Source organism: Sarcophilus harrisii, chromosome 5 (genome assembly GCF_902635505.1).
Source record: "Sarcophilus harrisii chromosome 5, mSarHar1.11, whole genome shotgun sequence".
NCBI lineage: Eukaryota > Metazoa > Chordata > Mammalia > Dasyuromorphia > Dasyuridae > Sarcophilus > Sarcophilus harrisii.
This window is the reverse complement of record NC_045430.1, coordinates 70,621,711-70,648,983: the sequence shown is the minus strand read 5'-3', so window position 1 is coordinate 70,648,983 and position 27,273 is coordinate 70,621,711. Positions and strand designations below refer to the sequence as shown.

Sequence of the window (27,273 nt, the reverse complement as noted above, 5' to 3'; positions counted from 1 at the left end):
CTTTATTTCCCAACCCAAAGTGAGAAACAAAAGAATTTGCACCTGAGCTCACAGAGAATCAAAACAACTCTCCTTTCACCTAAGTTCAGTTTCTCCTCTCTTAAGTACTGCTACAGCAATGAAGACAGAGGATGGAAGATTTAGACCTGATTAGGGATCATTAAGACCATCAAGTCCAGCCACTTCATTTTACACATGAGGAAATTCATTTAGGAGATAGTCAGGTGTGAATTTACTCATCCACATCATGGCTCTGTCCCCTACCATACTAAACTCTAGTTCCTATTTGATCTACACTCAATGTTCTCCTTTAGCCCAGGAATTCTTCTCTTCTGGAAATTTGAGCCAGAAACTGAACATAATTTGTGAAAATGGGTCCAATTCTGATGTCCCCATGGAGACCTCAAACAGAAACAAAGAAAGTTTGAAGAAAAAGATTTCTGAGAGATATTCCCAAGATTGAATTCAGTCATATAAACCTAGAAGTGCTGAGCTTCTTGTTAGACAGTATTACCAATTCAGGTTTCCTCATTTGTAAAGTCAACTGGAGAAGGAAATGGCAAACTATTCCAGTACCTTTGCCAAGAAAGCCCTGAATGGGGTTACAAAGAGTCCGACGCAACTAAAAAATAAGCAAAACCCTTGCATGGATTACAGGGAAGGAGAGGAGAGAATCAGCATTTATTAAGGACCTTCTATGTGTCGGGTACAATACTAACTGCTTTACAAATATGATCTCACCTAAGCCTCACAACAACTTTGAAAGGTAGGTGCTATTATTGTGCCCATTTTATAGTGGAGGAAAGAAACTAAGGCAGGCAGCGATTAAGTGAATTGCTGGAGTCTCAGATCTAGCAAGTGTCTGAGGTCAGATTGTTCCTAAAAATAAGCCCAGTGCTCTGTCTACTGCAACCACCAAGTAGCCTCGTTGAAGAGGACATAAAAACAGACAATACACAACAAAATCTAATTGAGTATAGTAACTGAGCTGGCAAGAGACACAATGGTATGGTAAATAAAACACTGACCCTAGAATCAGGCAGGGATCAAGTCCTAGCTTGGCTATATACTGGCTATTGGACCATATGCAAGTCACTTAAATCTCTCAGTGCCCTCAAACAATTCTCTGAAACTGTAAGTTACAAAATAGACGCTAATCTTGCTTGGTAGAAAGCATTTTCCCTTTGCTAATGAAATCACAAGATTGAGCCAAAAAAATTTGAGCATAATTGTAGGGTAATAGAAAGCATGTAATCCTAAATTAAAAATATATCTATATATCTATGTGTATATATATATATATATATGTTTGTGTGTGTATATTTACTTAATAATAAATATTTATATTATACATATATTTAAATTATTTCTTCCACATTTATAATAGTATAGTCTAAGAACAGTTTAGCTAGCCATTTTAACCAATCTGGTTTTTCAGCCAGTGGGTACTATTTAACTGCCTGATGGAAATGGATAATAGGGCAGAGATACAGATACTGAATGTTGATCCACAAAGTCAGAACAAAACTCCTCTCTTAGGAGCTCTGGAATGTCTCTTTCCCCAATACCAAGAGCAAGAATTTCTTCCTCTCAGCAAGAAATGAGTTTTTTAAATTATTGGGTGTGGCTACACATCCACTGATTCAATTCAGTAGTGGTTTTGATATCTAAACTAAGGGAGAGTCAAATCAGAAAAAGAAAACTGTACACGAATTTACCTCATTACTTTGGATTTTATTCAAATTACAGATTTAAAAAAATTCAAACCTAATTTGAAATTTATCTTTAAACAATAATATACACTAAAGACAATTAATAGTCTGAATAATATTCTTAGGAAATACCTAAAGAGTGAACAAAAAGACTGAATCCATGATTTCATTAGTATAAAAAATTCCCAGAGGAGAAAACTCTCTCTTTTTAGCAAGTTTCTTAATGCACTGAACAAGTAAATAACTTGCCCAGGATCACACAGCCAGAATGTATCAAACACAAAATGCTCTTAAACAATAATCATAGTATTATTTATGAAAATTGAAGTGCTATCATTGGTGGAGTTGTGAATTGATCCAAACACTTTGGAGAGCAATTTGGAACTATGCTCAAAGGGCTATCAAAATGTGCACAGCCTTTGAGACAGCCGTGCTACTTACTACTAGGTCTGTATTCAAAGGAAATCATAAAAGAGGGGAAAAGGATCAACATGTGTAACTGAGTGGATGTCCCTCAGTTGGGGAATGGCTGAACAAGTTATGGTATATGAATGTAATGGAATATTATTGTTCTATAAAAAACAATGAGCGGAAGGATTTCAAAAAAGCCTGGAAAGATTTATGTGAACTAATGCTAAGTGAATAGCAGGACCAAGACAACACAGTATATTGTAACAAGATTATGTGATGATCAACTGTGATGGACTTGACTTTTTTCAACAATGAGATGATTTAAGGCAATTCCAATATATTTGTAATAGAAAAAACCATTTGCATCCAGAGAGAACTATGGAGACTTGAATATATATCAGAGCATAGCATTTTCATCTTTTGTTGTTGCTATTGTTGTTTGTTTGCATGATTATTTTTCTTTCTTGTAATCTTTTCCCCTTTTGATCTGATTTTTCTTGTGCAGCATGATAAATATGAAAATATGTTTAGAAGGATTGCATATGTTTAATCTATATCAGATTGCTTGCTATCTAGAAAAGGGGAATGGAGGGAAGATAGGGGGAAAAAATTGGAATATAAGATTTTTCAAAGGTAAATGTTGAAAACTATCTTTTGATGTATTTAGAAAAATAAAATATTTTTTAAAAAAATTGAAATGCTTATCATAGATCATTCTTATTTGTTTATTAAAGCAGGTCCCCTAAGCTGTACTAGACAAAAGTTTATTAGATAACTTGTATGAACCAATAAGTAAGAGAAGGTGTTGGATGAGAGAGATATTGTGAAGAAAGAAATAGTAAGATTTTGAAATTGATTGTATATGTAAAAGAATGAGAGTTAAGGGATGATATTGTTATTGTGAATCTCGGAGACCGAAAGAATATGGGTCCCTTTAACAGAAATCAGAAAGTATGGGAGTTAAGCAGGAAGACAATGATTTTAGCTTTGTACATGTTCCACAAAGTATTTTAAGATTAAAATTTGAAATATCCAATAATCAATAGCTGATTTAGGACTGGAGTTCAGCGGAAACCCCAGGGCTGGATATATAGCTTTGGAAATCCTCTGAATTGAAGCTAAGTAAATCAATGAACAGTGCACTGAGTCTGGAATTAGGCAGACTTCAGTTCAGATTTCTACACTTTACTAGCTGGGTGATTCTGCACTTAGCCACTTAACCTCTGTTTGCCCCTACTTTGAAAGGTGATTGTAAGAAATAAATGAAAAAAGCATTTAATCACAGGTTCTTTGGAGGATCAAATGAGAAAGCATTTAGTATAATGCCTAGCACATAGTAGATGCTGTATAAATGCTCAGTCCTTTCCCTCCCTCCTTATCCTACGTAAAAGTGACAAATAAAACTTTGGTTTTTGGTGAGATTATCAAAAGAGAAGAGTACCTCTAATTGAAGGAAGAGAGTGGGATGATCTGCAATCTAAACCAACAAAGAATATTGAGAAGGAGCAGTCAGATAGTTAGAAGGAGAGCCAGGAAAGAATAGTGTCTTAAAAACCCAGAAAGGAGGGGCAGATAGGTGGTGCAACGGATAGAGGAGGACCTGAGTTCAAATCTGTCCTCAGACACTTAACACTTCCTGGCTGTGTGACCCTGAGCAAGTCACTTAACCCTCAATTGCCTGAGCAAAAATAAATAAATAAATAAGAAGAAGAGGGATAAGAAATGATGCAAAAAGGTCCCATAGGATTAAGAATGAGAGTGATCAGCAACTGATGCAGAAAGGTTAAGAAGGATTAAGATTGAAAAAAAGATCAGATTTGGCCATTAAGAGATTGTTGACAACTTGAGAGATCCAGTTGCAGTTTAAAGATGAGGTCAAAAACCAGATTGCAAAGAGTTAAAGAGAAGACAGCAAGTAGAGATAATAAGCATAGATAACTTTTCTAATATCTTTTTTTCTGCCCCAGGAGATTGGTTGAGAAAGAAATGAGATATATAAACAATAATTTGAGAGAAAGATGGGGTCTAAGGAAGAATTTTGTTGTTTGTTTTTTCAATAATAAGGGAAAGGAAAATTGAAGCATGTTTGAAGTCAATAGGGAAGGAAACCATTGATCGGAAGAGGTTGAAGATTTAAAAGAGAAGGGAATTGATTAAGAGTTGAGTATGCTGAAGAAGATAACAGAAAACTTGTGGATTGGTTGGCTTTGGCTCCCCTTTGTCAGAGATTAGGAAAAAGGAAGAGAGTGGGAAATGATTACAAGAGATTTTGAGATGGAGAGAAAAGGGAGCTCTCATTGAAAGTCCTCAATTTTCTCTATAAATTCAACAGTTAAGAAGGTAGGGATAAGGGTGGGATGGAAATGTGGGTGGCCTGAGGAGAGAACAGAAAGTTTGGAATAACAAACTATGAGGAGTGATGGGAAATCAATTAGAGAGAAATGCAATTACCGCCTTGTAGCAAGGAGGGTCTACATGGTACAGAGCATGTAGTGCCAGGCTTGGAATCAGGAAGACTCATCTCCCTATGTTCAAATCTCTGCTTATTAACTACGTGACTCTGAGCAAATCACTTCAACCTATTTGCCTCAGTTTCCTCATCTATAAAATGAGCTAGAGAAGGAAATGTCAAACCACTTCACCATTTTTACCAAGAAAATCTCAAATGGGATCACCAAAAGTCAGACAATTAAAATGAATGAATAACCAACCAATCAGTATGGTTGCAAGACTTCCTTCAGTTCTATTCAGAAGCTCCTAAATTAGAGTAGAGAAAGCAAATGGCAGGAGTGAACCAGGATAGAAGTTTGGCAAAGACAAGGAGTCAAAAGATTGGAGTAAGGTGTAGAAAGACAAAAAATAGTAATAATAACTATAGGATTGAAATGGCTAAATTGGATTGAGACTGTAAAGAGATCAAAATGAAGTCAGCATAAAAGTAATGTCCTGAGAAAGTATTTAAGGGTAGAGAGATTGTGTTTCTCAATAAGGGTGATGATTAAATGTAGGAAGAATGAGGTATAGGGAGTTTGAATAAAAAGAAGTTGTAGTTAGATAAGGGAGAGTCAGAAATTCTAATTAGGGAAATGGAACACTTGTGGGTAGTGGAGAGATCTAGTGTGTGACCATCTCTATGTGTGGCCGAGTTAAGGTTTACAAATAAATCATAAGGTTTAAGAAGGCTGGGGAATTGGGAGAATAAGGAATTTGACTGATGTCTATGCATATATTAAAGTTCCCTAGAAAGACTTACATGAACTGATGCTGAGTGAAGTGAGCAGAACTAGGTGAAGATTGTACACGGGAACAACAAGACTATGTGACAATCAACAGTGACTCGGCTCTTTTCAAAATGAGATGATTTAAGGCAATCCTAATAAATGTGACAGAAAGAGTCATATACATTCAAAGAGAGAACTATGGAGACTGACTATGGATCAAAGCATAGTGTTTTCACTTTTTTGTTGTTATTGTTTTTTTTCCTTTTGATTTGATTTTTTTTTTTTTGCTCAGCATGATAAATATGAAAATATCTTTAGAAGAATTGTACATGTTTAACCTATATCAGAATCTTTGCTGTCTTGGGGAAAGGAGAGGGAGAAAAATTTGGAACACAAAGTTTTGCAAAAGTGATTGTTGAAAACGATCTTTACATGTATTTGGAAAAATAAAATACCATAAAAAATTTTTAAAGTTCCCTAGTATAAGGGCAACCCTACATAGCATTGTTCAAAATTGTGTTGTTGTTGTTGTTGAATTAGGCAAATCTCTCTGCCGCAACAAGGCAGTAATCCAGGACACGTCATAATGGAAAGCTCTGACAAAAGTGGTCTACTGGAGAAGGAAATGACAAACCACTCCAGGGTCTTTGCCAAAAAACAAACAAACAAACAAACAAAAAAACCATGAACAGTATTAAAATGCTAAAAAAATATGACATCAGAAGATGAGCCCTTCATGTTGGAATGGCCTGGAGTGTGATAGTTCACAGGGTCATGAAGAGCTGTTGTCAACAACCACAATAAAAATATAAGGGTAGTTACTGGGAGAGGAGAGAAAACTGGTAAATCATATGCTAAACTCTTTGACAGAGGAGAGTGACTTAGGACTCAGTTTACTACAGTCATAGTAATTTCCTTTAAAAGGAAAATTTTGATGAAGTGAACTTGAAAGGAAAGAAGTGATATGGAAGAAAGAAGTGGGTGATAGAGATAAATGGAAAGCCTGGAAACGACAAAGGGGAATAAAGAGTATTCTGATTCCCTGGCCAGGACCTGGGGACAAGGAGGAGAGAAAGTTGTGGAAGACTTCCAGATAGGGCTGGAAAGGATAGCTGGAGATGTAGTTAGTGTAAGGAGGAGACACTGATCTCAGTGATTAGGAGACAAAGAAGTACAGGAGGAAAGGGATTTTAATCATTATGGAACAGGAATTCCAGAGAGCACAATAGGAGTTGGTAGAAAACACAATAGGTGTTGCAAAATAAGCTAGGATGAGCTTAGTTTTGCTATTCCTCTTAGGTGGCAGAGGAAGGAGAAGAAAGGAGGGAAGAGGTCTCTGTATGTGTGTGGGGTTAGTATAAATGTGTGCATACATATAAATACATGTATATACATACACATACATATATGTGCATATATGATCATGTATGTACTAGAAACTAACAAAATTGTATTTTTAAAAAATATTCCATAATTGGCTTATCACTAGCTCAAGCTAGACCTCCCCAGCATCAGCTTAAATTCATGAAATTTTTATTATCACGAGAAAGAAACCAGCATTTCCATCTCCATTTTTAACATAACGTGTCACTTATCCATATTGTCTCAAGACTGAGGTGTCCTAGTTTACTAAATATTATAGTTATCTATATTAGGATATATGAAAAAACCACATTCCTCAATATATTAAAATTGTTGTTGTCGTTCAGTCACGTCCAACTCATGCTGTCTAGGGGGTTTTTTGGGCAAAGACTCTGGTTTGCCATTTCCTCCTCCAGCAGATTAGGGCAATTTGTCCAAGGTTGAATTTGAATTCAGGCCTTTCTAACTCCAGGCCCAGAGCTCTATCCACTGAGCAACCAAGATGCCTTGTATTTAAAAAAACAAAAAGATACCCTACACTAAAATTATACATTATAGATTTGTTTCTTTGAAAAACAATCAGCATTTTATAGCACTACATAATTAAAAATTCTATCACCTCCAATCTGCCCCCAAAACAGAGCTCTCCAAACCTTCCTCTCTTCCCATTGCTGGGTAGGACATAATTCTCTAACACCCAGCTTCAAATATTGCTATAAGGGTAGAAAATATAATTGAGAAATATTGAACATAATATATGTTTTTTGAAGTTAAGACAGTGGCCTCCACCATTGGGATCTTTAGGTATGGTTTAACACCCCTGTGTCTATTTGAATTTGACACTGTTTGTGTGCTGTACCCTAAAGTCATCCAGACCCACAATCTAGGTGTCTTTTGCCACTCTTTGTTCTCCCCTTAAATATCCAGCCCCTTGCCAAATATTGTTCCTTCTACCTTCCCAGCTCTGGGATGCCTCCCCTTCTCTCTATTCATTATCCTATTTTAAAATTTCAATCACCTCTAGCTAGGACATTCGCCTTCTGGTCTCAGGTCTCTTCTCCTTCCGGCCCATTTCCCTCTGAGTTATCAAAGCAACTTTTCTAAAGAATACATCTGAGCATGTGACCCTCCTCCCTGACTCATTGAGCTCTGGACTACTTCCATATAATCCTTTGTTTGGCATGTTATATTTTATTCCTTATAATATGGTCACTTTCTTGCGTTAAAATTCTAACTCTGTTTGCCCTTCCTATGCCTTGAGGAGAATATCAAGGTTTTTTTCATTTATGCTTCTGATATTGATAACCTTTTCTTTACATGGCTCCCCATCAGTTCAGTGCTGTTGCTGTCAACATATTCTGGCAGGAAGCTTACCCAGCCCTTTCAGTTACTCCTTTTGCCACTTATCAGGGAGAGGGCACTTAATTGCTTCCTGGGCACATCCAATTAACTCAGAGGCTATTCTTTTCTTACTCAATCTCCCCTTTTTTACTCACCCTCAGTTATGTACATCTGGGTCACCAAAATAGAAGCAAAACTTATTAAAAGTAAAGGCAGCATGCAAAGGTTTTTCTTGGTAATACCTAGTATATTACAAAATCACAAGACTATTGATTTCAGTCTGAAAGGAACTACAGCTTGACCTTCTTATTTTACAAATAAGGAACTGGACCAAGGTGGATGGCTTAGCTTCCCTTACTTACTTCTTCCACTTTCATGATGGATGGGATTCTTAATGAAGCTGGAATAGGCTTCTAATGGATTTTATAACTAGCTTTGTAAAGAGGCTTTTTTCTCCTTTTCCTATGGAAAGGACATGAACAGAACAGCTTTTGAAGATAGAAATTATATAGATAGTAGTTTGACAAACTGAAATGGGTCTAGAAGTTCTGGGCCCAGGTTGAGAATGTCTCAATAACTTGAAAAAGGAGAAACTGTTAAAGAAATTCAGGACTCATTGGTATCTTAAAATATTCTAAGATCTGTCTCATGGAAAACATATAAATATGTATGTGTATAATATATGTGTGTGCTAAGGTGTGTATATATAATATATGTACATACATGTCATGTACATGTATGCATATGTCTGTGAGCATATAGCTAATGTTTATAAGTTTGTATTACATGTGTATTGATATGTGTACATAATATTTAAGTGCGTATATATAATGCATATATTGTATATACCTGTGTGCATATGATATATGTAAAGTGTGTGTAATCTATTATAGACAATATTATGTATATATGTAATTTTAAAAACAAAACTAGGGATTTACATATGGAAACTACAGACATAAAGATTTGGGTTCAACCTAAGGTGTAAAGGGCCAGGAGGTAAGAATCCATTTCAGATTTTGATACTTACAGTAGCTTGGCTCACCAACTTCCCTTTTCTATATACAATAGCAGAGACATGCTTATTATTATATTGATAAGACACCTGGCAACTGAAGCATGAATCAAAGATATACCTTTGAACTTAGGACAGGAAAAGCAGTCTATATTGGAGACTAAAGGCATTTGGGAGAAAGGTACTTGAGAGCATTGGTATGATAATTTTACTCTGATGTGTATCTCAACTATTACATCTCTATCAAAGCAGCCAAGATCTGGGCTTTATCATTTGCAGCTCAATAGACTGTGCTTGCTAGTAAGGATACAGGAATATCAAAGAGTGTATTTTGTATCAAGCCTATAAGCATTGGAAGTATATATATTAAGCATTGGAAGTATATATATTTGTCTCTCTGATCAATAAAGTTTGAAGAGTTCATATCGAACTTCTTTCTGCCTGGCTCCCGACTACACACCCTTATTTCAGTACTGGAGCTGGACTTCAACACTAAGAGCTAATAAATGAAGAAATGCATAAATGGAACAGACTGCTTTGAATGGTAGAGCCCATACCATTAGTGGATCATGTAATCCAAGCCCTTTCTCCCTACCTTTTTAGTAGATGGGAAAACTGAGGTTTTAAGAGATTCTGGTGTCTAATAGCAACACTAATAGGAAGTAGCAGATCTAGGATTCAAATTCTAGGATTTAATTCCAAATCATACCTAAAATTGTATAGTTTTAAGTATTTTTAAAATATATCTTCTTGAAAAATGATGTCACAGAGGATATGGGGGGGGGGGTGAATTGTCATGTGCCTTCTCCAGAAACTCAGCTCTTTTGATCAGATTTAATGTTTCAATTGGGATATTATATAGTAAACTAAATTGCTCATTGTGGGCTCATCCCTCCTTGATGGTATCTCATAGCTCTCATTCATTCCAACTTATACAACTGCTCTTAGCCTCTACGTTTATATTATCCTAATTTCTTTAATCATATTATATTCCAACTCCAAGTTTTATTTACTATTTCTTCAATATTTTTAATATTGTGGAAACTCCCTCTAATCTTTAAGGAATGGGTACCTCTGCATTTAGCTAGGCTAGGGTTGGGACGGTAGTGACCTAGTAGGCAAACTTGAGCCTAGAAAAGTTTTTTTGGGGCTGATGAGACCTGCCAGACCTTGGGTCAAGTTGGAATGGCCTTTGAGAAATCAAGATCATCTCCCTGGGCCTCACAGACATTAGAATAATAGTAGCTAATACCTATATAGCACTTACTGTATGTCAGACATTGTGCTAAGCTCTTTACAATTTTTATTCTCCTTTGATTCCTCAGCACTGGAAAGGAGGTGCTACTGTTTTTCCTATTTTACAGATGAGGAAACTGAGGCAAAAAGAGATTGAGTGTTTTGCCCAGGATCACAGGAAGTGTGTGAGATTTGAACTTGGGCCTTCCTGACTCCAAGCCTGGTGCTCTATCCATTGCACAATCTAGCTGCATAGACTCTAGTGTAAGGAATCCGATTCCTTTCTTGGAACGAACAAAAATCTTGCTGCTTACCAAAATAGTCTTTGATAGGGTGCTTATAGTCAGAGGGAAATCTGCTTTAACTTTCCTTTATCGCACATCGGATTAACTACTGTGGGTATTTTATCTCTGAATTTTCTGATGTTGATGATAGGACCATGGTTGCCTTACCATACTTTGCATATTGTGTAAGTAACTAATTCCACACAGTAGAGTCGCTGAGTCACTGCACTAGTCAGAAGCAAGCTGGCTTACCACAGACCGGAAACAGAAAAATCATTTCAGCACCTCCACCCAAAAATGGCTTTGTATTAGCTATGAATGTAGGTCATTACAGATAGACCTAAGTATCTCTAGTCACTAGTGTAGAATATAGAGTTGGTTCTTGGGCTTTAAATCTTAAATTTCATCAAAACAATAGCTCCTTTTTATCTATATTTTCAATGTCAAATATAGTTTGGATGGGAGAAAAATAGTTCTATTTAATAAGAACTTAAGATTTAAGTAGAAGTTAAGGAACTTCAACCCATACTAATGATATTTGGGGAGGAAATTGTCATTTTTGAACCAATTATCCAAGAGCAATGCTAAGACATCGATGATTCCTCTATTCATTAACAGGTGCTAATGTTTTAATGAAAAAGGCTTAAAGTGCATATTGCACCATCAATACCTAGGACTGGTTTTTATTTGGATTTGAAAATTATCAACTCGGAATGTCTAGAGTTTCACCAGAAAACAAAAAATATAAATTGCCATAAGAATGGGTAACAGGAATATCATAAGGATAGATTCTCTTCCCCTTCCATCTTATCTTCCAATATTCCTGTGTTCTGAACTTTCCTCTTACTGTCTAGGGTATCATACCTGGAGTCATATAACTAGTGTCTGAGGCTGCATTTGAACTCAGGTCTTCCTAATTTCAGGCCCTAAACTGTACCTACTGCACCACCAAACTGGCTGGCTTAATTAATATTTATTTAAATTGAATTGCCTGAACTGTTACAAAATCCTACTGGAGATCCTCCCAGCCTCAGCTCCAAACTCCCATCTTCCTCCACTCCTAAAACGTGTAGCCGAACGGGTCACATCTCTTTTTCAGAGGCTCCCTATTACCTGGAGATCAAATATAAAATCCTGTTGGACTCCTTCCTCCCCTTTGGGTCTGGGAGCATTTACCTCCTCTCCTGAGTCTGAGCCTGTCCCCAGGCCCAGCACCCCTTGACTCCACAACCCACTTCCTGGATTCCTTACCTTCTTTCAAGACTCAGTTTAGACCCCTTCTCTAGAAAAGATTGTCATGGTCCTCCTTCCCTGACAGAGTCTTTCCTCAGAGATTGGCTCCCATTGACATTTGTATCTAATTGTTTTCATATTGTTTCTGTCATTAGAATGTGAAGGCCTACTTAAAAGATAAATGTGTTTTTTACTTTTTTTGTATCCTCAGTACTTAGTACTGTGTTTAGTAGATAATTAATGCTCAATAAAGGTTTTTTGACTCATGTGTGCCCTGTGAATAAAGAGATTAAAACTACTGGTTCTCTGTCTAATGTCTTCCATAACATTCTTACCATCCCCCCAAACTCCCACCATAAAAAAGAAAAGCTGTGGATTCATCTTCTATTGTGTTGTAACAAAAGCTTTAAAGGTAGTATAGAACATTTTGGTCACCCTGCTCTTGGAGGAAAGATTGCCACTGTTCCATGAAATAACTTCCTGGAAAAACCAAACACACTTGATCTTTTTTTATTTGAAAATGTCTACAAAGTTTCAATGCTTCATTGTACAAATAACTTTTCCACCTTCAAACATTATTAAAATGCAAGACAAAGTTCTTATACAAATGGAAAACAGAGACCAAAAATATACATATTCTTAAGCAAACTTTCTTATATATGGTAAAAAATATATATACAGTTAATATTTTCAACTAAATACAATTATTTCAATCATTCTAATAGAGTAACTATATTCTGAAGAAAATGTTTAAAAAAATTTTTTTAAAACACTAGAAGTGAGTATTGTGGGTAAAAATTCAATTTATGACATCTTTAGTTAACAAATATACATAACCAATCCTACAAAACCACACATTTCAAACTTAGTTCTTAGTTTTTACACAGTTTAACTTTTCAGAATACTTTTGGTAAAATGGATATAATTCTCAGTTCTACCAATTATGCTTGATGACAAATAGTTACATTCAGAACATGTGAAGACCTAGCTAAATACATTGGTAACCTTTTAGAATAATCTAAAATGGCAATTAATTTAAAAATAAAATTTAATCTATCAACAACAAAGAAAAAAAATTAAAAGGACTGAACTAAAATGACAATTAGAATAGCTACTCATATCCCTAGACAAAGCCAACCTTCCATCCTTTCCCCCCCAAAAATACAAGAATCCCAAATACCTTAAAAAAACCTCAACTCCATGTGGAATGAAAAAAATAAAAATCACAGCAATAGTCACCAAAATAGAAAGAGCTAACCATAAAGAGCACTATTTTTTTCCCCAAAAATTCTCTTTCCTCTTCTTAGCACGTGCCAAAGTTTGGGAAGCCATCAGACTAGAGGCTGCGGACCGAGCAGAGATCTGGGACAATCTGTCATCATCTACAATGGAAAATAATCCACAATTATAAGTCAGAATAACCAAAATTCATAACAACTCAGTAAAAGGAAACTAACATAGCCATAAATACCACCAAGTCTTATGATGTAACAGCAGCAGAATAGGAAAGCTAGAACAAGAAGCTCCAAGATGACATAATAAACCAAACCCTTCATTTTAACGAAGAGACGACCAAGTCGCAGAAATGTGAAGTAACACAGAACAAGGTCACCAGCCTGGCAAATGGGAAAGTGAGACTAGACCCCAACCTACTTGCTCCTAATCCATTAACACTATTCAGCATTCTAGGTTTCTTTTCTCTTAAAAGCAGAATATATGTGAATATGTTCCCAAATAAGAGTATTATGGCACATCTTTAAAACTTTAAGTCCATGAGCAGGAAGAGTCCACTATTTACTTGAGACCTGCTCTCTGTAAGGCTAAACAATTAGAGGTATTGGCTCATTATCTCCTTCACAATGAATGAAAGACATACTCTAGATAAATTTAGGATAATCTTGAAGAAGAATGCAGTGCCAGGAAAAGGCATCACAACTATGCTATTTAAAACTCCAATTTGACAAATACCCTGCTATTGATAATTTCTGTTATTGATGACTCTATTATGATAGATGTCTTGTTATTGTTAGATAAGATGAATTGAAATGTCAAAGTATGGTCTGTGCATTACCCCTGGAAAATGCAGAGCATCACTTGGAGGTAGCTGGTGTTAATGTAACACTAGTTCAAAGAGTATATAAACCCTGGCACTCAGATTAATAAATGGAGATTGCAAAGCACATCTTCCGCCTGGCCTCAGATATTCATTCACATACTCGGTATTCACTGGAGCTGGACTCTGAGAAATTAAGAAGGGCAGCTCAGTGGATAGAGTGCCAGATCTGGAGTCAAGAAGACTCCTCTTCATGAGTCCGAGTTGGACCTCAGACAGTTACTAGCTGCGGGATCTTGGGTAACTCGCTTCACCCTGTTTGCCTCCATTTCCTCATCTGTAAAGTGAACTAAAGAAGGAAATGGCAAATCATCCTGGTACCTTTGCCAAGAAAACCCCAAACGGGGTCACAACTGAACAATGATAACAAATTCAATTAAGTGTTCAATTTTCTTTCTCAGAGTAATCTATTCAGGAAAATTTGCTTAGTGGCCAAAAAAAAAAAAAAAAAAAAAAAAAAAAAAAAAAGTCTACCTTTAAAAAATGTGCATTAAGTTTCCAAATATTTGCATTTTTAAGTGTCTAATGACTCAACAACCATTTGCTAAATCTTCAGAAAGAAGCCTCAGAGACCTAATGCAAGGGGAAAAATGTCAAGCCCTTTAAATGTATGAATATAAATACAGACATTTTAGTAATTAAATTAATAATTGGGAAATTCGAGTACATTTTATTAATAGTCATTTACACCTTCAAACATTCACATCAAGCTTTCAGAGCTCTTCGTACTATTTCTAAGAAATAACAAGCTGCTAAGGTGAAAATTATGCAATGAAAAAAATATATTTACTCTTCAACTGGGGGAAAGGAGTTTCTGAGAAAAAAAAACACAAGTAAACACAGGCAATTAAAAATATATAAAATATTATTCTAGACCCAAACATTTATCTGTGGAACAGATCCATGAAATTGTTATTTTTAGAAACCTTACATTTTATCCAGTCTCACTCAATTTTTAGCACATTACCTTCATCATAATTGACTTCTTGGTGAGGTAAATTATAATGGCTTGTTCTTGGACTCACAAAGTTTCCTATGGAGGGAAAAAAAACAAAATGGATTTGATCTGGTTCCAAATAGCTGACTTTAAAGTACAATAACAGTGCTAAGATGACAAATGTTAAGATGGACATGCACAGAACTAGACAATACCCATTATTCATTTGATGTATTGAGGGATAGGGGAGGATTTTGTTGCTATTATTACCTGTTTGAATTGTCTGAATTGTAGTTTACATTTAAATATAAATTACTGGATATAGAAATTAACAGCAATATGTAACACCAATAAACCACATCACTTTCATAAAATATTCAATGTCATTGACAATATCTTCATAAATTATTTAATTAGCATAACATGTAATACCTATGTATATGTATATAAATATATATACATACATGCATATAGGTGTTTGCATATCTCAATGTGATATAAAAGTATGACATAAGTTTTAAAGAAAAAAGTTAAATAAAAGATTACCATTATGCTGAAACTCTGCATTTCTGAGTGCCCCTTGGATGCGACAAGATGGATTCCAATACAATGGAGCCCAGAGAGGCCGAGTCCCCTGCATGGGGACCTTTATGGAATGCTCAGAAGCCTTTGGGCCTGGATAAGCTCCCTCAGGTTTGGAAATACTGGTTTCAATCTCGGCCCTCAAAGGGAGAGGATCCATTGTTTTCATACCAGCTGCTGGAGGAGTCAATAAGGGTCTAGGCCCAAGTTCTTTCTAAAAAACATAATGAAAAACTTATGTTGAAACAGGAGAAGAAGTGAATGCTAATTAGAATGGGAGAAGTATGGCAGTAGTAATGCTTTCTGATTAGGAAGTACAAGAAGAAGAACAAAACAGACTATAAACACTTATAAATATATATTTTTATGCTTTAAATAAATACTTATATGGCAAATACTTACTGAACTGCTGATCATGTGATATTTGCTAAAGTGTTTCTCTCCCTTACATTTTATTTTCGTATATTAATAGTATGCTGACCTTAGGTGGTGAAGGAACCTCTATCAGATAGAAGATTGGTTCAAATTATAAAATCTCAAACTTTATATGAGATCCAGATTAAAGTCCACTAGTTTCTCTTCTTTAAATAAAACTATGTAGCATTAAAACAGCAAATATCAAAGTAGATAATTTCTATGAAGTATGACTTATTTTAAAAAAAAAAAATTAAGCTGATACTTTTCTCATTCTTAACTGTTGAGGTTCCCAAGTCCTTTTTTTCTTGAATTTTCAAACCAACATACTTAGCGCTTTCTCTGATCTATTCACTTCACTACTAAAATACTTAGACTAATTCACTGTTTCCTAGCTGTTAGCTGGTAGCAAAGAACCATCAACCTTTCTTATATCTCTATAACTACTGGTTTTATCTTCCTTAGTAATGATGAATCAAATCATTTCTACAAGTGCTTCTAAACTAATCATATGAAAAGCTTTGATTTATCTCATTTTCATGCTTCTAGGTCTTAATTCTACTTTACATATAAGAGAAAATAGAAACAGAATAATTACTAAAGGGATCTCAATATTAAAAAATACAAATCTTTGAAGTGGCTATCATTTATAAGCCAAGGTCTGTCTGACTGGCAGAAAAAATTTCTATTTTTTTAGCTGTTAACTTTTTTCTCTTTTGAAGATAAACTACATGAGATTAATATCTACATGGGAATTAAATCTACACAGAGTAACCCCCCTTTCTTGAACAGAGACTGCTGCCAAACAATAGAAAAAGCTCACCTATATTGGATACAAATTACCTTATCAACAGAGTTCCTCCAAACTAACCTCTAAAACAAAATAAACATAGGTGTTCTTAACCTAGGGTCTGTGAACCTAAAAGAAAAAATTAAAAACTTAAAAAAAATTTAGCATTTAATAATGCTTAATGACATGTTACAATATTTAATTTCAATAAAATTTAAAGAATATTTTATGATAAAAATATTATTTAATATCACAAAATATATTTTGATATCCACATTCCAATATAATTAATCTCTTTGTAATCAGATTTTATTTTACTCTGTTAAAAACATTATTCTGAAATAAGAATCCATTTAACAGACTACCTAAGGAGTCCAAGAAACAAAAAGGTCAAGAATTCTTGGATTCACATCTGAACAGGGTCATTTTTACTCAGGGAGATTTTACTCAATGAGTAACTAAAAATTACCTGGCAATCTGTAATATCTAAATGTTTTCAAATTTCACTTCTTATATTATGTCTATTTGAATTTAGCTTAAATGCTAGTATAACATTTATTTCACATGATTCAAGAATTTCTAATTTAACTACAATAAAAATGAACACAGAAACTACAAAGTTGTACCACAAAACATATTCAGTACTACTTTACTTTGTTACTATTCAGTACTTCAAGATCCTGACAAAGACCCCCAAAATAAAACATTAACTCAACAGTCTTATAACTCTACAATTCTATTACATACCCTAATTAATGATAATACGTAGTTTTTAAAATTAGGCATCACAAACAAAAAAATTAGAGTCAGTTTGATTCTAATCAAAGCAGCCATCAATTTGGCTAAGTACGCTAAGCCACACCCTCCAGGCCATAGTTGGCATTCAAAATCCAAATCTGAATTTTATTTGTGACTAACGTTGGATCTACATTTACTATATATAAAAAATTTTTAAGAGCTTTCTCTTTTGAAATGATACATAAATGGTGTTTAAATTGTTTAAGCCTGAAATCACAAAACAATTTCTGATTTTTGAAGTTTTAGTTAAAACCAGTCAGCATCTGATGCTCATCTGCTTGTAAAGAAATTGTACTTTTTTGCACAAAATCAAATAAATTTAAGAATAAAAATTAAATTACCAATAAGTCACCCTTATTTATTCTAAGACTATACTTGTTTCATCTATGTATAGTCAGCTCACTTGATTAAATTTCAGAGCTAATAATAAAGTAACAGTTTCAATTTCTAAATTAAAGCATAGATTCTATGAAGCCTCAACAAGTTATCTCATTAATATTTACTTTCTCATTCACAAATGGCAGCAGGTGAAGGATTGTAGTCAGAAAATTTATCACTACTAGAAAAAGCATTTAAAGTGCATCTTTCACTAACGGCAAGTCACCAGCCACTATGAAAGAGAACTTCTTATAGAAATAAGGTTATTTATTAGGCATTTACTGCATGGTGCTAAAATATTTGTTTAGATAAAGAAGAGAGTTGGCTTCCTTGCTCTCCCACCTTCGCCTCATTAACTATATTCACCAATATTGACTTAATCTTACCCGATTAGACTCATTTTTTGAAATTTCTCCTAAGAAATCTGGAGAAGGCTTTTTTTTCCTGTGTTCTAGGAATGAAGACTTCACTTTAGTTGGAGACACTAAAACAGCACCCCCTGGAAGAATGCAGAAGGCAACAGATTTAAAGTAAACTGGACAAGATTAGGCAGAGATTATTCTGCTAGCTCTTCTCTCCTTATTACCAACAGCAGGAGTAGTTAGATCATGATGAGTCCTTGGGGCTCCACCAAGTTCCTTCAGCTTTGGAGTTGGAAGCCAACCCCCCTTTCCTGAGGACACAGAAGAAGCTTCTGATCTATCAGTCGATGCATTCGGTAGGGAAGCAGTTCTTGCAAAACAGAAGCAAAGACAACTGGGTCACTGATGGGCAACAGTGAATTCTAAACTTACAGGAGGGAGGTTTCCATTACCAAATGTAACCCAATCTAGACTATTCCCACCAAGGAGACGCGCCACTATAAACTACAGATAAGGGACTCTCCTTGCCAGATGCGGGCTGATCCTCATTCCGAGCAGCTCCCTGAAATGCCCCTTGGCCAAGATGACCCATGCCCCCCACTCATGGGAGACTAGGAGCTCTGACTGTGGGGCAGCACCACTGAACTTCAGGGCACTTCTATGTTCCACAAGAAATAACTGTGCCAATTCCTTAACCTTAGCAGCAGCATGAAAGGATCTATTTTATGATGTTTATGCAAAATATGCTGAATTTTGTCTACAAATTTTAAAACTTAACAGTCAATTTACTTGATTATTGACAAAATACAATATCAAATAAATCTTTTCTCTTTTGTAGACTAATCATCAAACTAAGTACCTAATTATAAAGTCCAATATATAGAAAAAGGGATTTCCTAGGCAAATTAAAAAAAACCCTCACCCTTCTTGGCTCCTGTCTCTCTTAGCATCAGCATCATTTTCTTCTAATTCCTTGGTCTCCTCTACACCATCCTGCTTGTTACCCTCATTTTTTTCTTCTTCCATTCTTCTTTCATGATTATGTATCTGATCATCAGTGCTACCTTCATCCCAAGCCAGTTTTCTTCTAACAGGGAGCGTGGGAACATCTGACACTCCCAGTTTTTCTGTGGCATCTTTCTGGCACTGTGCTGCCAAAGGTGGACTTTCTTCTGCCTTTTTTTTGGAATCATGGCTCCGTAATGTCTTAGGACCAGTAGGAATTCTGTATGACCAAAACAAATTAATTATAGACTAATATCATAGCTTCTCCAGTTTCAAGTAATTTTATTCCAGCTAATTTTCCTTCATTATCCATAAATATATAGGATTTAGGGAGAGCTATATCTATAAATAATACATATATATACATATGTATATGTATGTGCATGGGCAATGCCTATGTCACAGCAATGGATATAACAAGAGGAATAACACATACAAATAGGTTCACTTTAAAGAATAGTAAATGAAAGGCAGCTAGGTGGTACAGTGGGTAGAGCACCAGCCTTGAAGTCAGGAGGACCTGAGTTTAAATCTGACCTCTGATATTTAACATTTCCTAGCTGTGTGACCCCCCGCAAGTCACTTAACCCCAATTGCCTCAGCAAAAAAAAAAAAAAAAAGTAAATGATAGTACTCATTTGGAGTTTACACAAAATTCATATATAAAGCAAATAGTTCTATGTTGCAGTTGCAATTACAAGAAAATACACTCAGGAAGCTATGCTCACAAAGCCCACAAAACCCACACCTGACAGCTGGCTGCACACAGGCACTAGCTAGTCAAGTATCCTAGATGGCCACCTGCACTGTTCCTCAGTCTTCACATACCAAGTGCTCACTTAAAAGTACAACTCTGTTTGAAAATAAGGAAACTTCCATCCAGTGAAGTAGTAAACTCTCCTTTAGATGGGTGAACACTTAAAAACATCATTAAATCAGCAATCATATAAAGCAAAGAGACTCTGCACTTATCCAGTACATGAGAAGAAAATTTCATCATCTATACCAGATATACTAACTTCATCATAAACAGAACAAAGACAAGTTTATTTGCTCCTACTTCCTAAGATACTTTTTCTTCAGTACATATTTATTAGTATTTACTTTGAAATCAATAAGATATTAGAGTGATTTTCACTTTTCAATGTGCTTTTTAGCATATATTCTAGAAACAGTCCCTTAATATTCACTCCTCAAACTGTAAAAAATTCCCAAAAGAAATGCATTAAGTTCATGTCTTCCCTTCCACATAGTTTTTATTCTGTGCACTAAAAAAATTAGACAAAACTTTAGTCTAGTAACTGATTGACATTTCAGAAGTCTGAGTGATAGGTGTCATTTTCTGATATCATTATTCCATTATTTTTTAAGATTTATTTCACTATTCTAAAAGAGGAAGGGACTCTCACCCAGCAAGATCTAGGGCTCGGATGTTGTTACTAATAGTTCCTTCTGAGCTGGACACAGAAGAGACATCCCATAGGCAATTGTTATCAGAGAGAATCTGGTTCAGATGATCCCGGGAAAAATGTGTTCCAAGTACCCGTTTCCTGTAAAACTCGGCTTTCTCTCGAAGTTCTTTAACCTACATAGGAAGAATCCAGATGTCATGCGTCTCCATAGAAATCTCAGATTTTCTTGCAAATATCAAAAAGCGCAAGACAGACAATCTTGAACATCCACAGCACAAATTAGGCCACAACATGAAGGGGGAAAAAAATCTTAAGCACATTCACATGACCATATGCATTCTGAAGCAGAAATCAGAAGTCAAGCTAAAGCACAGTGCTAGTCATTCAGTCAGCAGGCAGGGAGATTATATAGCAACTAAGAATATAGTAATTTTTGAGTTTATTTTATTTTCAGTCGGAGCTTGCACAAATAATCTAGGCATTAGATTTTTCAAAAACTCAGAAGCAACCAACCTCAGCATACCACAGGGAATTTAGGGTGTTTTGAGAACCCTAGGAGGAGGAATATAGAAAACACATTTGAAATATATCAGTATAATTATACTATATCATCATTACTGGAAACCAATTAATTAGACATCATCATGCTTACTTTTAGGTACGCACAAAATTGACCCAACGCTATTCTCTCAATTCTCCCAAATTTCAGATACAAAAGCCCTCAAAGGTCATTAAGTCCAATTCATAATCCTCTTTACAACAACCCTTCTCCACTGCTCAGCCTTCCTTTGAATGACCCCACTCCTACCTTCTGAGACACATACACATTCACTGTAGGAGAATTTAACTAGCAGTAAGTATCCCTTACCCTTACATCCCTTAGATCAAACACAAACTCTTCTATTTACTCTTCTAAAGCCCTTGGGAAAGGGGGTCCAAACTACTTCCAGCTTTCTTATAAACTGTTCATTCTTCTTCACACACTCTAAAGGTAAATCAAACTGGCCATTTTGCCATTCCTTATACAATCTCCTGTCACTGTGCCTCCATAAAGACAGGATGAAATGCCGGAAATGTCCTGTCTCCTAACCTCTGCAACTCAGAAACCCTATTTTCTTTTAAAGGCTGATTCAAATGCCATCTCAAAAACGAGGAACTAGCTGCTGCTGCCTCCCCCTACTCCTACCAAATATACCCTGCATTTACTTGGTACATTTATAATAAATGTAAGCTCTTTGAGGACAGGGATTGTATCATTTCTGTTTTTGGATCTCCAGCTCTTAGATCAGTGCCTGACATACAGTAGGCACTTAGTAAATGCTTAATGGATGATCTTGCTCCCAAATCTTCTCTTGTCACAGATAAACATTCCCAGTTCCTTAACCAATCCATATATGGCATGAAGATGCTTCATGTTTAACCTATATTGGATTTCTTGCTATCTAAGGGAGGGGGAAGGAAGGAGGGAGAAAAATATGGAACACAAGGTTTTGCAAAAGAGAATATTGAAAACTATCTTTGCATGTATTTTGAAAAATAAAAAGCTTTTCAAGCCATTCTCCAGTTGAAAAATGGTCAAAGGATATGAACAGACAATTCTCAGATGAAGAAATTGAAACTATTTCTAGTCATATGAAAAGATGCTCCAAGTCATTATTAATCAGAGAAATGCAAATTAAGACAACTCTAAGATACCACTACACACCTGTCAGATTGGCTAAGATGACAGGAAAAATAATGATGATTGTTGGAGGGATGCGGGAAAACTGGGACATTGATGCATTGTTGGTGGAGTTGTGAACGAATCCAACCATTCTGGAGAGTAGTTTGGAACTATGCTCAAAAAGTTATCAAACTGTGCATACCCTTTGATCCAGCAGTGTTACTACTGGGATTATATCCCAAAGAGATTATAAAGAAGGGAAAGGGACCTGTATGTGCACGAATGTTTGTGGCAGCCCTTTTTGTAGTGGCTAGAAACTGGAAACTGAATGGATGTCCATCAGTTGGAGAATGGCTGAATAAATTGTGGTATATGAAAATTATGGAATATTACCGCTCTGTAAGAAATGACCAACAGGATGATTTCAGAAAAGCCTGGAGAGACTTACACGAACTGATGCTGAGTGAAATGAGCAGGACCAGGAGATCATTATATACTTCAACAACAATACTAGATGATGACCAGTTCTGATGGATCAGGCCATCCTCAGCAACGAGATCAACCAAATCATTTCTAATGGAGCAGTAATGAACTGAACTAGCTATGCCAGAAAAATAACTCTGGGAGATGACTAAAACCATTACATTAAATTCTAATCCCTATATTTATGCACACATGCATTTTTGATTTCCTTCACAAGCTAATTGTACAATAATTCAGAGTCTGATTCTTTTTGTACAGCAAAATAATGTTTTGGTCATGTATACTTATTGTGTATCTAAGTTATATTTTAATATATTTAACATCTACTGGTCATCCTGCCATCTAGGGGGGGGGGGGGGTAAGAGGTGAAAAATTGGAACAAGAGGTTTGGCAATTGTTAATGCTGTAAAGTTACCCATGTATATATCCTGTAAATAAAAGGCTATTAAATAAAAAAAATAAAAATAAAAATAAATAAATAAATAAAAAGAAAAATAAAAAGCTTTTATTAAAAAAAAAAAAAGGAAGAAAAGTGTTTCATCTTCTGGGTCATGCTCTTCGGCTTATCAATGCTCTTCCTAAAAGGTGGCTTTAAGAACTGAATATTTTACCCCAAACATGGTCAAAATCAGGGAAGCATGACTGGATTATCATCTCCCTCATCCCAAATACTAGGCAGCATTTAATATGACCAAACAGCATAGAAGGGATTTGGGAGACAACATCACATTTTTGATTCATGTTAATACTCAACCAAGTTGCTTTCCAGAGAAACTGTTATCTAAACATATTACCTCAACTCTGGGAAATATATATTTTTGAATTCATATAAAATTTTATATTGTTCCTTAGTAAACCCATTATTCTAGCCCAAGGATTATTAATCCTTTTTTTGTGTGGCATGGACTCTCATTAGGCAGTCGGGTAAAACCTATGGATTCCTCAGAATAATGTTTTTAATGATTGGATGATTTATGATTTATATGACTACAAAAGAAACGACATTGAAATAAAGTTACTAAAATACTGAAAAAATAAAGTTGCTGCCCCAAGACCTGTGGTTATAGATAGATAAGTGGTACAATGCATACAGCACTGGGAGTGGAAAACCAAATTCAAATTTGGCCTCAGAGTCTTATTAACCATGTGATCCTGAACAAGTCATTAAATCTCTTAGTTTCTGCCACTGTAAAGTAGGGATGATAATACCTATCTCCCAGAATTGTTGTGAGGGTCAAATGAGATACTATTTGTAACTTTTTAATCCAATGTCCAGTACATAGTAGGTATTTAATAAATCTTTGTTTCCTTCCTTCTATTCTTCCCAGGCTAAGAATACCTGTTCTAGTCAAGATCAGTTCTTTTCATATCTATTAGCTAAGCCAGGATTACCTATTTCCATCTGTTCAGAGTAAAGAAATGCCAAAACTTTTCATCTCCAATATATAATTTCTTATCTTTAATACATGTAACAACCACTCTCAACAATTTAGGGTTTTGTAAAGCATTATTTCAATTGATTTTTTTTGATTCTTACAACAGTCCTGATTATACTAATCTTTATTTTATAAAGAAAGTGAGGTTTAGGAAAGTGAAGTCACCTGCCCAACAGCAGCAGTCCCAGACTCAAAGTCCTTCTAATCCCAAACTGAATGTCCTTTCTGTCCCCGACTAAATGGTAAATTCCAAGAGGCTGGGCCTGTTTTGTTCCTTTCTATATCTCCTTCCTCCATTGCACACAGAACATATTTTAATACTTACTAAAAAGAATCTTCAGCTTTTAGATGCCACTATCCCAACCTCTATCAACTTCCTGATGAGCAAAACTATGTTCTCTGAATTCCTGAACTGAAGAGTGAGATCTTTTAAGAAGCCTATTTCTTCATAGTATGTGATTTGGGATTAAACATATATGCATCAGGAAAGGAGAGGCCATAAAAATGATACTTTTTTAAAAGTTCATAATGTAGTTCTTCCTACTAAATTTGCAGTGAACTTTGAGTTGTGTCCTTTTAAATAAAAAATGACTTTAGGAACTTTACAATTCTTTGAAATCCTTTAATTGTTAGCATCACACTGCCACCTGTTGGTTTATCACTAAATAATATTCTGAGTCATTTTTAAAAAATGTCTCGAATATACATTTTCCCCACCAAAAAAAAAACCCTTTAAGAGCTTTAAAATTACCTTTGTTTATCACAGCAAAGAATAGAATCTAAAGAAATAAAGATACTAAATCCAAATAGAATAATATGGTGCTTTTGTACAGAAATTTATAACTACATTTACCACTTTATTTTTATATTTATCATTCCGGTCAGGAGGACTGCACTTGGCAAGTCTTTTTTTTTTTTTTCTTAACCTATTTAAACTAAAAAAAATGAAGGAAGGAAGTCTTGCATTACTAAAGCAACTGGAGAAATATATTCAAAACCCTGGAACAGAGCCTTGGGGAAAGAAAAGGAATAAAGATCATGTTCAATCTCTAGAGAATGCACATATCCAAAGGAAGCAGAAGAACCCCTGGAAAGTTTTTCTGCTCATTGGAGAAACACTCATATTCAGTTTTAAGAATATGCTTTTCTAAGGACCCACATGTGCAAAAATGTTTGTAGCAGCCCTTTTTGCAGTGGCAAGGAACTAGAAAATGAATGGATGTTCCTTAGTTGGGGAATGGGTGAATAAGTTATGATAGATGAATGCTATGGAATATTACTGTTCTATAAGAAACAATCAGCATGATGATTTCATAAAGGCCTGGAGAGACTGATGCTAAGTGAAGTGAGCAAAGCCAAAACACTGTACCCAGAGACAAGATTATGTGATCATCATCTGTGATGGACTTGGCTCTTTTCAACAATGAAGTGAATCAAGCTAAATCCAAATCACTTGTGATGGAGAGAGCTATCTGCATCCAGAAAGAGGACTGTGGGAATTGAATGTGGATCACAATGTAGTATTTTCATCTTGTTGTTTGCTTTTTCCTTTTGGATCTGACTTATCTTGTGCAGCATGATAAATGTGGAAACAGGTTTAGAAGAATTGTACATGTTTAACCTATATCAGATTAGTTCTTGTTTAGGGAGGTGGAAGGTGGAGAGAGAGGGAGAAAAATTTGGAACACAAGGTTTTGCAAGGATGAATGTTGAAAACTATCTTTGCATGTATTTTAAAAATAAAAAGCTATTACTTAAAATAAAGAATTTGCTTGGTATTGGACTATAATGATACAGACATCGTGGTAATCAGGCTCAAAAAACTATTTAAATACATTATTTCATTTGAAAGCCTTTCATATCATCCCCATGAGATAGGTACTATAGTATCCATCTACAGATGGATCACCAAGATGTTTTCAAGTCCAATCAATCTATGATTCTGTGATTGTTCTAATAAATATGTTAGGTGAACTAAAAGCAATAATGCTGTGTTCTTTTCAATTACAGCCAATTATATTGGAAGAATTAAAAGCTTTACTAAAAATTCTGATAAGAAACCCAATAATTTTCATGATTGTCCAACATATTCTGCTTACATCCAATATATAAATAATATATAAATAAACTATGTTTGTTTCTGTTCGTGCCTTAATCTTTCAACTATCAAATCAATTAAAATGCAGTTTGAAAAAAATCCATGTTTAAAAGAAAAAGTTAAAAAGAACAAATTAAATGCAAATAAAAACATGTAATTTAAATAACTTGACATTTTATATATACATGAGAGTCAACAGAGCTAAAATTTCTTCCATCTTCATAGCCTCATTCCTGGTAATAAATGTCTCCTTTTCTACCTTTATTCTTTTTAGAATTAATTTTCTTTTCTATTTTGTTTCACCTTAACAGCCTCTGGGACAAACATGAAAGTATACTATTTACTTAAAATGTTTATAACCACTGTGAGAAATGGATGGGCATTTTGATTTCCACAACTATGAAAATTAAATTGAGAAAAGAAATTTAAATTAGAAAACTAAAACCTACAAGAGAATCACAGAATAATCAAGGATAGAGGTTAACTTCTCCCAAAGGAAAATAAGTTCCTTGGGGGCAGAGATTGACTTTTGTAATGAAGGGTGGTGGCCTGAGATTTGAAAAGAATCTTTTGCCTGCAGTCCTCCTCTGTTACTTTTACACACACACACACACACACACACACACACACACACGCCCTTCTAGAATGGAAACTCCTTTGCGGCAGGGACTGGCTATGTAATGAGGGGTAAAGATTCATGTTGGGTAACTTCTATAACATCCAATTAATGAGGAATCAGGGGAGAGACTTGTGCTTCCCGATAGGAAATAAAATACTGCCTCTGGAGTTTCAAAGATGTGCCTTGCAAGAATGTAAAATAAATCTTTCCTGCATTCATCAGTGAATCAGTGGAGTTCCTGATAAAATATTTTGTTTCTTAAAACCACTAAGGACAGCAATTACTACAATATCAAGATTTTCTACCCACTCAGAAATCTTCATTAAAAGGATAAAAAAAGAATAAATTATATTAATACAAAGATATTG

At 35.1% G+C, this 27,273-nt stretch overlaps 1 protein-coding gene across 5 annotated transcripts in view; it reads right to left on the bottom strand.

Moving 5' to 3' along the window:
* Positions 1 to 12,309: 12,309 nt before the first annotated feature.
* The window catches only part of MDM1 (Mdm1 nuclear protein), a 35,143-nt gene continuing 20,179 nt past the window's right edge, over positions 12,310 to 27,273 (bottom strand). For 3 of the 5 annotated variants that reach the window (XM_031940799.1, XM_031940801.1, XM_031940802.1), the window contains 8 exons: positions 21,120 to 21,158; positions 20,604 to 20,779; positions 19,112 to 19,414; positions 18,414 to 18,559; positions 18,214 to 18,326; positions 15,412 to 15,661; positions 14,896 to 14,961; positions 12,310 to 13,197 (listed from right to left, as the gene is read on the bottom strand). In XM_031940799.1, coding sequence (XP_031796659.1) covers positions 13,085 to 13,197; positions 14,896 to 14,961; positions 15,412 to 15,661; positions 18,214 to 18,326; positions 18,414 to 18,559; positions 19,112 to 19,414; positions 20,604 to 20,779; positions 21,120 to 21,158 — 1,206 coding nt within the window. In that variant the 3' untranslated portion in view covers positions 12,310 to 13,084. The remainder of the gene's footprint in view (positions 13,198 to 14,895; positions 14,962 to 15,411; positions 15,662 to 18,213; positions 18,327 to 18,413; positions 18,560 to 19,111; positions 19,415 to 20,603; positions 20,780 to 21,119; positions 21,159 to 27,273) is intronic. The other 2 variants (XM_031940800.1, XM_031940803.1) reach the window with 1 other exon arrangement.